This window comes from Oratosquilla oratoria, chromosome 21, assembly GCF_046742065.1.
Source record: "Oratosquilla oratoria isolate Oo_2021 chromosome 21, ASM4674206v1, whole genome shotgun sequence".
In the NCBI taxonomy this organism is placed as follows: domain Eukaryota; kingdom Metazoa; phylum Arthropoda; class Malacostraca; order Stomatopoda; family Squillidae; genus Oratosquilla; species Oratosquilla oratoria.
In genome coordinates, this window is record NC_134797.1 from 54,762,791 (window position 1) to 54,776,308 (window position 13,518).

At 40.8% G+C, this 13,518-nt stretch overlaps 1 protein-coding gene across 2 annotated transcripts in view; it reads right to left on the reverse strand.

Annotated features, from left to right (window-relative positions):
• Positions 1 to 323: 323 nt before the first annotated feature.
• The window catches only part of LOC143036943 (ras-related protein Rab-9A-like), a 72,795-nt gene continuing 59,600 nt past the window's right edge, over positions 324 to 13,518 (reverse strand). For both annotated transcript variants that reach the window (XM_076204972.1, XM_076204971.1), the window contains exons 4-6: positions 10,365 to 10,556; positions 7,713 to 7,871; positions 324 to 2,662 (exon numbers count right to left, since the gene is read on the reverse strand). In XM_076204972.1, coding sequence (XP_076061087.1) covers positions 2,585 to 2,662; positions 7,713 to 7,871; positions 10,365 to 10,556 — 429 coding nt within the window. In that variant the 3' untranslated portion in view covers positions 324 to 2,584. The remainder of the gene's footprint in view (positions 2,663 to 7,712; positions 7,872 to 10,364; positions 10,557 to 13,518) is intronic.

The window sequence follows — 13,518 nt, forward strand, 5'->3', positions numbered from 1 at the left end:
GGCGAGTCGAAAGGTAGCCCCCCCCCCCCCCCACACACACACCACCACTACCACCACCTTCCACATCTGATGGTCACTAGCACAATTCACATGTAACATTCATCCACAAAACAACGTTTATACACACATCATTCATACACACAGCTCATGATAAATAAATGATGCATTAAAAGTACATTAGCGGGAATTTGCTTTACCTTTTTTTTTCACCAAAAGTGCCCCCCCCCCCCCCCCCCCCCCCAAAAAAAAAAAAAAAAAAAAAAAAAAAAAAAAAAAAAAAAAAAAAAAGGTGCCGACCCAGGGCATTGCCCCCCCCCCCCCTGTCGGGGCCCTGTATAATACACAAGATTACTCCATTCAATCCTAGTCTCCCATAGGAAAAATAAATCTAGCTAGCATTGGCCATAAACACATCTATAAACCATAAAGACATTAACTTCTCTGAAACTTACACAGGTTTTTTGGCATATGCCCAGATGACTAACTATAAAACTCTTCTTGGTATTCTTAAATTCATCCTCCATAAATGCTTTGGTATTGACGAAATTCTTTGGACAATAATCCATTCCTTAAATTACTTTCAGAAGATAACAGAGAATGATATACATGATCAGTCATTGATCAATTATGAGAAATCTTAAGTTCATCTTCATTTTTTCTTTATCTTGGGAAGGATTCCATAATGTCACTTTAGTATATACAATACTTAATAATAAGTAACATCTCTTTGGAGCACAGACTTACTGTCAATTTAGTGTCAACATGGCCAATTAATATTTCCTCTCATAAAAGAAAAAGATAGCAAGAGACAGAGACTAAAGCAAAGAATGACAGAAAAAGAGAATAGACAGAGACAAGGAGAAATCTTATGCTTCTTCTATGAAGGACTTATAACTAAAACTGGACTATTTGATCTTATGCTATTCATTATGCAGACACACAGATTCTGTCCACCTTTCCCATCTCATGCTTCTAGTGAAAGTCTTCCTTATAATGACACAAGTAAAGACCCACCAGGCTTAGAAAGTGGTACAATATAAAGGTAAGACAAACATGGTAACAGTGCTTTTGGTAACCAGTCCTATAATAACATGATTCCCCGAGGAATACAGAATTCATTTGTGTATCCTACAGTCAACTACTCAAGTCTTCATCTTTCCAGCCTGAATGTGAGATTACAAAGGGCAGCAACCAAACTGGCCCCCAGCCTGGCAAATAAACCATATGAGGAAAGACTAAAAGTACTGGGTCTACCAACTTTGAAAGATGAAAGTGAAAGAGGTGACATGATTACAGTTTTCAGGTCATTAAAGGGGATAGATTGCATTGATAGAAGAGATCTGATTAAAGACGGGAAGGCTTTAAGAGGTCATGAAGTAAATTACGAAAGACCACATGTCGAAAGGATGTGAAAAAGTATAGTTTTCCATATAGTTACATACATGTGGAATAGCTTCGGTGATATAGCCCAAGCTCAAACAATACAAGAGTTCATATCTAAATGTGATACTTGGAAATCAAATATATAAATTAAGTTGGAACTGTACGTGAATTTGAGTTTAGGTGTTAGAAAATTTGAGAATAGGAGATAGGACCCAATGATCGCTGCTCCTTTCCTGTATATTACAATTAGGTAAATACTACCACCATACAGTTTGATGCCTGAATCCAAAGCAGTCGACACAGTTACATATCAATGTGATCAAATACAAATACTATGGAAATATATGCATCATCTCTGATTTAAGAATACAACTCAGAAGGGGTAATGAAACATGGGAAGAGAAGAAACTGGAAGAGAAGAAACTTCAGTAGAAGACTGTATCATTTATAGCTCTATGGTATCAACTTCATGTATCTACTAGACTCAATAAAATAAAACACTGGCAACTTAACGACTTGATACAATAAATAATTGGTAACAAAGTAACTTAATGTACACAAGGACTCAGTAAAATGAGCTGCACATGGCTTTCCAACATCACAATAACCCACAAGAAACTTGCTGCCTGACTTTTCTCAACCCTAAACCTCAATCTTATTTGCAAGATAAAGCCAAACAAAAATGTTGCCTTCCTACCAAGAGAGCAACCCAATATAAAGAAGTTTGAGTGCAAATATGGCCCCTTCTTGGAAGCCTGACGAATACCTATTTACCTAGTGTGAGACTCGAACAGATTCTACCGATATCAACACAACACTAAATAACATACATCATTTATTATCCTCTCCAACTGTCGAAAAAACATATTTACATCTGTCCATTACATCAGTCAGAGAGTGGCAACCATATTTCCCAAGCACTCTCTCAACATTCACACAGCCATTAGCCAAGTCATTTAACACCAACACCGTTCCACACGAAATCAGAACAACTGTTTCAAAACATCGAAGCCAAGTACTTGTCCTCAATTAAGTCTTTGGAACTCGCTGCCACAAATCTTTTCTGGCTGTCCACTTGGTATGTGGCTTAACCATAGCTTACACTGTCTCTACGGTGTGTTGGTGCTGTAAACATCACAGAGTGTTCCTGCAGGTGCCTGGTGGGAATGGACAGTGTCCTCACCACCACCACATTTTCAAACTATGAACTGCAAAAGCATGGTCGTTCTCTTGTTGAATCTCCGCCCAGCTGTACAGTATCTGGCATAGGAGGTCGCTCCTGCAAAGAAGGTTAAAGACTATAAATCAGTACCTACTCAGTATTCCAAAAGAAAACTAAAGTAAATAATGTGCAGACTGCAAAATACCAAAGGTACTTTCCTCCTTATAAGGGAAGTGACGGAATCAAAGCACATACCCACATCATACACAAATAAAACTCATTCAATGACATCTCACATCTCAGCACCTTGGGGATCATGGGTCATCCAGTCTCCTGGCACGCTGCTGGCTAAGTAGTGAGGTACAGCTCTCCAACAATAGGTTCCAATGACAGGATCTGGTTTACTCCCACCCATTTGGAGAACCTTCTCATCCACTCAAAATAAGTTGTGGAGTAGATAAGAATATCCCTTTGGAGCCTGTCATCCCTTTATCCATTCACAATCTCCCTCTCAACTCGTTCATATTTTTTGCACTTGCTCTTCCCTGCTTAACAGACATTCCATGTCCATCCCAAGTCCTCTTCCCCCTTTCCATCCCTCTTACTCTTGCTCTTCTTTTCAAGTTTACTCCATCCACTTCTGTTTTCCATTCTCTTTGCTAGTCTTTCCTCCTTCATTCTTTCCACAGAGCAAAACCATCTCAGCACCCTCTGTTCTTCCCTGTCCAACAAACCCCTATAGATCCATTAAGCGTGTAGTACTTCCATGTTGAACTGGAGGTGGATCGGCGTTGTCAACTGATGTTGTTGAGTGCAATTTTCCACTTTTGATTAGTAAGCAGTTAGTGATCGCAATATACATATCTTCAAATATATTTCTTTCCTTTCTCCAAGAGTGGGATATTCAGTCATATATATATATATATATTCATTTATCTATCTCTTAGTTCCAGTCTGGAGACTGAGTATGAGCCCCTTAAGGCTGCTACTCCAAATGAAAGTAAGGAAGCTGATGGAATTTGAAGACAGGTATCAGGGAATTGACTCTCTCTGATGTCCTTCTTGCAGAACCAACTTGTACAGGTACCTGTCATTGGTCCCTATCAACATAAGCTGAATTAATTTTCTTAAGAACATAAGAATGAAGGAGACTGCAAGAGACTATGAGGCCTACACTAAGCAGTTCCATGTAAACTAGGCAGTTCCACGTACACTAGGCAGTTCCATGTACACTAGGCAGTTCCAAATCTATCATTTCTTTTTCCAACATACTAGCAAATGCACACTTAAATCTTGATCCCTGGAGTAGAAAACAGGGAAATACATGGATGTATTTCCACAGGATCCCATTAGTGTAGCTAATATCTTGTATACTACAATTACATACATATACCAAGGCTTTTTCCCCCTTACAAGGGAGGTAGCCAAAAAGGAAAAGGCATAAAATCATTCCCACCCATTCCATCCCTGAATACACTCCACGCCCCTCCACCCTCCCTCTTATCTTAGCACCTCCTGGATGATGGGTCATCCCTGCACCTTGTCCACTGCCCTGGGTCAGAAGCAGTGTCGCAAGACACAGCACATCCACAGCAAGGCTGCTTCATTAAATCGGCGACCCCCCCTCTCCGTCCCCCCATGCATAAAAGGAGAAGATGGGGAGAAATCCCTTCGGGCTGCATCAAATTTTGCTCACACATACTACCTCACCCCCCATCCCCCCGCCCATTCCACCTCATGCATCACAACATCATCCATATACAACCATTCTCCAATCACCCCTGTCTTCTGTCCTCTCCCGTCCTTCCTCAACAGACATTCCCCTCTTCCCCAAAGCCCCCTTCACCCCATCCATCCACCTCATCCTAGGATGTCCCCTCATGTTCACTCCCTCCACATCTGCCTTTCATACCTCTTTTACTAGTCTTTCTTCACTCATTCTTTCCATGTGTCCAAACCATCCTAATACTCTTTCATCAACCCTATCTCCCAACTCCCTTTCCACCCCCGTTCTTCTCCTTACCTCCTCATTTCTCACTCTATCTAGCCTAGTAACCCCCATCATACTTCTCAGACACCTCATCTCAAACACATTCAAACTCCTTCTCTCTTCCTCTCTTATGTTCTATGTTTCTGCCCCATACAGTGCTGTTGGCACAATCACTCCTTCATACAGTCTCCTCTTAGCATCCATTCCCAAATATCTATTCCTCATTACACTCTTCAATCCACCAAGGCATTTACTCGCTTCTCTCAATCTACATTCTACCTCCACCTTCACTCCACCTTTTCCTGCCACATTTGCACCCAAGTATCTAAAACTATCCACTTCCTCCAGTCGCTCTCCCTTAATGCTCACTTCCAGTCTACTGCCACTTTCGCCCCTTGTACATCTCATCACCTTACTTTTACCCACATTTATCTTTAGCTTTCTTCTATCACATACTCTCCCAAACTCTGTCACCAACTTCCTCAGTCCCTCCTCCGATCCTGCCACAAGCGCAGTGTCGTCTGCAAATAACAGCATGCTCACCTCCCACTTTTCTCCATTTTCTTTAACCATCTCCAATCCCTGACCCACTACCCTTGCATTTACCTCTCACACTACCCCATCCATGTATAAGTTGAACAGCCAGGGCGACATAACGCATCCTTGACAAAGTCCCACTTTTACCTCGAACCACTCACTCTCTCCATTTCTAATCCTGACACAAGCTCTACTAGTCTCATAAAAACTCTTGACAGCTCCTAGAAGCTTTCCTCCTATCCCATATATCTGCATAACCTCCCACAGTGCCTTTCTGTCTACCCTATCATAAGCCTTTTCCAGATCCATAAAAGCCCAAAAAAATCCTTCCCCTATCCTATAGCTTTCTCACATATTTGTCTTACCACAAAGATCTGATCTACACAACCTCTACCCGTCCTAAATCCACACTGTTCCTCACCAATTACTCCCTCTGTTCCTCTCCTAATCCTCTCAATCAAGATCCTCCCATAAGCCTTCCCAACTACACTTAACAAGCTAATCCCTCTGAAACTACTACATTCACACTTGTCCCCTTTTCCCTTGTAAAGTGGAACTATACAGGCACTCCTCCAGTCCTCCGGCACTCTACCCTCTCTCCAGCAAACATTAAATAACCTCACCAGCCAGTCCACCATCAATGTACCTCCTTTTATTAGACATTCTGCATGGCATCCATCCAGACCAGGTGCCTTACCTGCTTTTATCATCTTAACAACTGCCTTCACCTCATCCTTCCTTATTTCTCCTCCATTTTCCTCACTCATCACGGTCATTTTCTTAGCATTTCCCACTGCAACTATCTTTCCCTCCCTATCCTCCTTCACATTTAGCAACTCCCTAAAATATTCTGCCCATCTTCCCCTTACTGCCTTCTCTTCCATTATCATCTCTCCATCTGCACCTTTTACCTTTTCTTCTCTACTTGATTCGCCTCCTCTTCCTCTCTTAATTTCTTTCCAAAACATCTTTTTATTACTTTCAAAATTTTCTGTCATACTCTTACCCCACTTCACATCTGCTCTCCTCTTTGCCTCCTTTACCTTTTGCTTTACTTCTCTTTTCTTTTCTTTGTATGTCTCATATGACTCCCTCATCCTATTTTGTAACCAATCTGTGAAAGCTCGCTTCTTCTCTTCTACAAACTTCTTTGTTTCCTCATCCCACCATTCACTACCCTTCCTTCTATTTCCTCCTGTCCTTCTTGTTCCACACACCATCCTTGCACACTTTGTGACTCCCTCCTTGAACCATCCCCATTCCTCCTCCACACCTAGCTCTACTCTATCCTTCACTCCCTCCCACTCCTCCTTCAGCTTCTTCTTGTACTCCTTCTCCTTTTCCTTTAAAGAGTTCACTCTAAGCACCTCCCTACCTTTTGTCCCTTTCCTCTTTCTCCATCTATCCTCCACTCTCAACTTACCTTCCACCAAAAAATTATCTGATATTCCCCCACCCTCTCCCCTTAGCACATGTACATCCTTAACTCTTCCTATTATAGTCCTATTTACCACTATATAATCCATCAACCCTCTATCTACCACCCTTCCCTCCACCACCCTCTCCCATGTGTACTTATGCTTGACTTTCTCCCGAAACACTGTATTTGCTATCATCAACTCTCTTTCTAGACACATTTCCACCATCAACTCTCCACTACGATTCTTTCCTGGAACTCCACATTTCCCAACCACTCCATCAATTGGACCATTTCCCACCCTAGCATTAAGGTCTCCCAGTACTATTACATTGACATTTCTCCCTAAATCCTCTATGCACTCATTTAAATCTATCCAAAAGGCCTCCCTTTCTTCTACACTCTTCTCACTGCCAGGCCCATATGCACTTACAAAGACCCACATCTCCTTTCCCAGTTTCACCTTCATCCACATTATTCTTGAGGAAACCTCCTTCCACTCCACTACACATTTACCTATCTCTTCACTTACTAGAATAGCTACCCCTTCCCTCCCTCGCCCTCTCTTCACTCCTGATAACCTCCCACTTACACTCCCAAACTTACACTCACCGTTCCCTTTCAACTTAGTTTCACTCAAAGCCAACACATCCATCTTTCTTCTCACAAACATACTACCTATCTCTTCCCTTTTACTCTCATCTGTACCACATCCACGAACATTAAAAGACCCAAACCTTAGGGTGCTGGTCGGAAAACTCCCAGACCCTCTTATGCCTTTACTTTTTCGTTTAGGAATGTCCCCTGTGGGGCTACAAGGAGAAGGATGCCTAGTCCCACTCCCTGTCCCTTTCTTCTCGCCTCTTACGATCCAAGTGGAAATACTTGGTGGCAGTATTCTTTTCCCCCACCACAGGGAATTCCCCCACAGCAGAAAATGAATACTCAGAAAATGGTACAGGACAGCAGCAAGGGGTTGGGGGACAGCATAACGGAGGGACAGTCGTAGTATAAAAGTGTCATCATTTCTCTATGAAGAGTTTTCCTCTATCATAGACAAAATGATGTGTGGCTCTGGTCCATTGGGTCGCCCCATATAGACCCTAGAGTATCAACTGCATGCTACTTTGCCACAATAACAAGCAGCCAATACCCCAGATGGGGTACACAAAGAACTTTCAGTCTTAGCAATGGAGGCATCTTAAAATAAGACAGATACTTACCATCCTGCCTTCCGTATTTGCCCATCGTTTGACACATAGCATAAATGCATCCTCAACGTTGGTAGCATCCTTGGCTGAGGTTTCGACGTAAGGTACATCTCCGTTTTCTTTGCACCATCTCTCTGCTTCCTCCATATCTACTTTCCGTTCCAAGTCAATCTGCAAGCAGTATGAATAATCAAATTAAAAGCCCAGGTTGTAATTGTGGGGATCAGCGATATTTTTTGTTTTTGTTTACCTGTAGTTAGTTACAATACTCCATTCAGCTCTGAGATTCCTAACTTCATTTGTATGGATAATTTCATCATCAAAAATGCTGATGCCATTCCCTATGGTTTCTTTAAGCAAGCCCCTATACAGCCATCCTTCCCATTCCAAGCAACTCTCAGATGGCTTTATTGATCTGTTCCAGCCATTGTTCCCCCACCAAGGGTTCTCTTGTGTAGACAACTCTGAATGGGATGAACATCAAGGCAGCATACTACATGTCAATATAACCAGAGTTAATGTTCATGAATTATGCTGATAACAGATCTTGACAGAGTTGCTTTCACATTAGTGATTTCCCATTATTCTTTGAAGGTACTTTGTATCAATGATGCTCAGACACATTTATAAGTCGACATTCAGTGTCCATGTCTCACAATCTCATAAAAGACTTCTGGACATGATGCACCACTCTTATGCAATACACTCCCAAAATATATGAAGCTTCCCAAGGCCTCACTGCCTTCACCACATGGAAGGATAGATTAAACTGTATCATTCAGTGATCCTCCAAATGCCTGGAGTCTTAGATGTCTCGCCATCCTGTGCAATAGCTCCAACCAGGACCTCCGATAACTCTACTAGATATACAGCATCATCAATAAAGACCAAGTCAGTAACCTTTGTATTGCCAATGGACGCTTTCTAATGGCAGTTATCAATAAGTAAATGTCCAATACCCTATCCAGTCCAGTGCGAAAAAGTGTCAGGATGAGGATACACCCCTGCTTCACTACTAATTAACAGGAAGAAAGCTGGACATGCCTCCACCATACTTCAAACCACCCTGTCCATGCAACATATCAAGTCAAAAGTCATTAGAGGAATTCCACTGATCCGCATAAGACTTCAGAGCACCTTATGATGCATTAAATAAAAATTCTTGAGATTAATATAGGTTGCAGGCAACCTCTGCAGAAACTCGAATCATTATTCTACAAAAACACAAAGCACTATGATCGATTATTTTTCAAATTCTGGATATAAACCTAGATTACTTAGGGTTCTGAAATTTTAACAGTTTGGTGCAAACCAATGCCAGTAACATAAAGATGAGCATTTTACCTAGCACACTGAGCAATGTAATACAGAAGTAATTTTTGTAGTTTTTCCAGTCCTCTTTTCCCTTCCAGATAATGATAACCAGTCTCTCTCTCCAGCCAGGAGGACTGGTAATGGTCAGCCAAACAGCACAGCAGGTAACCCATAGATCGGCTCACCTCTGACTTTCTGTAACTCTTCTGCATTGATGTTCCAGATGCTGTTTGCCTTTTCCCATGAGATTACTTAAAGCTTCTCTAACCTTAACGACAGAGGATGGAGTACCATCTGTCAATAGACAGGTAACTGCCACTCAAACACCAAGCAGAGGAAGCTGCCCAATTGGAGGATGAACATCGTACAACTGCTCAAAGTACTCAGTCAAGTGAACCCTAAACCCATCCATGTCTGACACTAGTTACCCATTATGTTTGGAGAGTGTTCACCTGGGCAACAGAGACTTTGAGCAGAATATCTTCAGGGCTCAGTAATCAGGTCTGAGGTCATGAGCACTGAAATGGACCTTGACATCCTAAATGATAACCCTGTCATGCCTCTCTTGATTCCTCCTTAAGATAGCTCCACTCTGGAACCATTAATGGGTCACCTGCATGATGTGATTTTGTAAGATGGACAGCAAAACTGTCCATTTTCAAACCCTGTCAGCCACTTTGCATAACTCCTTTGGGATAAGGACTGCCTTGACTCCTCCAGCATGGGGTCCTTCTGCCTACTGAATAAAATCTACTGGCATTAGCCAGAACAAAATCCACAAAGTGTATCATTACTATGAAGGGACTGATGAAATCATCAGACAGTAGCCAGAAGAAATCAATAAAACTCAATATCAAATCAAACTGTAAAGACTGAATAGTCTTTCAGGTGGGAAGCTCTCTCATGGATGTATATATATATATATATATATATATATATATATATATATATATATATATATATATATATATATATATATGTATATATATATATATATATATATATATATATATATACATATATATATATATATATATATATATATATATATATATATATACATATATGTGTATATATATATATATATATGTATATATATGTGTATATATATATTACATATATATATATATATATTTATATATAATATATATATATATATTATATACATATATATATATATATGGTGAAAACTACAAGAAGCCTGAAAAAAACAATACATGAATACACCAAAGATTTAATGAAAAAATAAAAAGAAATATATAAATGAATATATAAAGATGCACTGCCAAAATTCCTATGAACAATGTGCACAGATCACAATAAATTATACCCACTGGTTTGATAACTTACCTTATTACCTACAACCAGGAAAGGAAAATCTGCTTTGACGTCAGCATAATAGACAAATTCTTTTTTCCAGGTTTCAATATTTTTAAACGAAGCTGGATCATCAACAGCAAAGGATAGGATACACATGTCAGACCCACGGTAGAATGGCGTCCTTAAACTCTTAAATCGTTCTTGCCCTGCTGTATCCCATATCTGGAAAGCAATGATATAATAATAGATATCTGTCACACAAGAACTAATTCTACACATAGAGCATATACCTCTCTCTTGATAGTGCAAGGGTTAGGTCACTGACACTTTGTCACGTCCGAGCCGAGTTCGAATCCTCGGCTCGACCACGTCTCAATTTCCAATATATGTTTCCTTCGAGCTCCTCGTCAGTCGCGACTGCGATGGCATGAAATTAAAAGTGAATTGTGGTTGAAAAGATATATACAGAAAACGTATACCATACTTCCAACTGTTTGGATCTCACCCACTCCACAATGTGGTTACATTGATGTCTTTGTCAGAGCTTAGATACAGAGTACAGTCAAATATATGAAACAACATAGTGCACGAGTGCTTCAAGACACGTGCTATCTCTTGTAAGAACTTATCTAAGCCATCATACCCAACTACAATCAATATAACATAACAATAACATGTAACAATCACATGCACACATCGTAACACAGACAAAGCTGCAGAAATAATCCAGCCATACCTTGATACACTCAACACATGGTTCATCACAAACAGACTCAGAATAGCCCCAACCAAATCTACAGCAACACTTCTCACCAACTGGACAAAAGAACACAAATACATACCTCATCTCTACATCAACAACACTGAATACCACACACAAACACACCAAAAATTCTTGGTGTAACATACGATACATCCATGTCTTTCAAACAACACATCAAACATAAAAAACGAATGCACACCTAGACTTAATGTACTTAAGTCAATCACTGGAACAACATTTGGACAAAACAAAGAAACTAATACAACAATATACAAACAATGCATACGCTCAGTGATGAATTATGCGAGTCCTGCATGGGCTCCTAACCTCAGTGAGACACACCACAACACCCTTCAAATCATACAAAACAAAGCCCTAAAAACAATTACAGGCTGCACAAATACAACACCTACAGACCATTTACACCATGAAACAAAAGTCCTCAAAGTCAAGGACCACCTCGACATGAGAGGCACACAAACACTTGCTGCAGCCACCACAAACACATCACACCCGCTACACTACATAGCAGAACACCCACACACACCAAGAAACATTAAAACAACACCCAAAGACCTTTATTACACACAGATACTCTCTTCTCTTCCTCCACAACCACCAAATACCAGCCTCCGGAAACATATTCATAATCATATCACTCACCGCTCCATTAACACACTGAAAGACAACACACTGCTGCATGCCAGACCCCCTGATATCCACCCTTCTGAGTCCTCTCTCCCATGAAAGGACAGAGTCCACCTGGCCAGACTGCGGTGCGGCCACCACCCAGCACTTCTAAGCTACAAGAAGAGGCTGGATAACCGCATTGTGAACAGCTGCCCAGGATGTAACACTTCACCCCATACCATGCAACACATAATGGAAGACTGCATTATACACAACCATGCACGCAAACAACACAACATACACTCTATAAAGGATTTGTGGGAAAACCCAGTTTCGGCTGTGGCATTCCTTGGGGAGACGGGACTGCTCGGACAGACAGTCTAGGGAACGACAACAACAACAACTACAATCAATATTTTTATTCAACATTTCTGTCAATTCCTAATCACAAGCTTATAAATAATGAGTAGAGTGATACATTGAGATACGAAATTAACTCGTTCCGTGACCGCCGTCGTATGTAAAAATCACATCTCAAACAATTATTCCCATTTAAATTAATGGAAATAGAATTAATCCGTTCCAGCGATACGAAATTACCCCCCCCCCAAAAAAACAAAAAACAAAAAACAAAAAAACAAGCACAGTTTATATATAAATACATGGGTAATAACACACACAATGATAAAATAACAAATATAAATGTTATTTATATAATACCACGGAGACAGGTGAAAGCGACGAATGGAGGTGTGAGCCAGGAGGGAGGGAGGGAGGGCAACGAGAGGTACTGTTGGTAATGATAAACACACAATTAAACATTATAAACTCAAACACATGAAATGAAATGAAAATGAAATGAAATGAAATGAAAATAACTAAGATTTTTCCCCTTTTTTATATGATTAAAAACAATGCTAAACATTTTTTTTTAGCTTTTCAATTTAATTTTTTCTTCTTATCACTTTCACTTTTACGTCTGGCGAACAGTCTGCCACCTACCGCTGGCGTTTCAAATTGATCACGTATCACCACATCGTTTATACAAATTTTCGTCGTATGTTAGGGTGAAAATTAAAAAATCATCGTATCTCAAATTTTTCGTATGTTAGGGCGATCGCAGTGGAGAGGAGCAGGTGGAAATGGTTCACCTCCTCCTGCCTCTCAACGTCCACTATTTTCGTCACCCCCTCAAAAAAGTTCGTTGGTTAGACGGGTATAGAGGGGTTTACACAATGAGTGATCTGTATGTACTGTCGTTATGGCGTACAAAACGTTTGTTAGTCTTAGCAGCTGACCAATGGGAGCTTCTCGCCTAAACGTAAACAACTAAAGGTTTGGTCGTCTTTGCCGCTGACCAATGGGAGAGCTTCCCGCCTGAACTTAACGACAGAGTGTTGCCGCGTAGTGAATGTCGTCTTTGTTGTTTCCATTGAAAAAGTTTTGAAAAAAAAAAAAGTTTTGGAACGCAGGAACGCTTTAAAATTTCGGGCGGTGCGTTCCTCTTACTTGCGTTCCTTTGAGAAAAAAATGCGTTCCAAAAAAGGCGGTGCGTACGTACGCAAGAACGCACTAAAGGAACGCACTTGCCCACCTCTGACAATACCCTACGTGATCTCATCTCTTGCGGGAGATTTGAGCGAAGAACTAAGACACGTCAAGGGATGCACCCTGTGGCGACTTTATATACGACACCGCCGCCCCAAGGTCTAGGGCCTAGACCTAGGCTCTTCCCACATACTGGTGTCGGAAAAGACACCAGTAACCTTTGGGAAACACTACAAGCGCAGT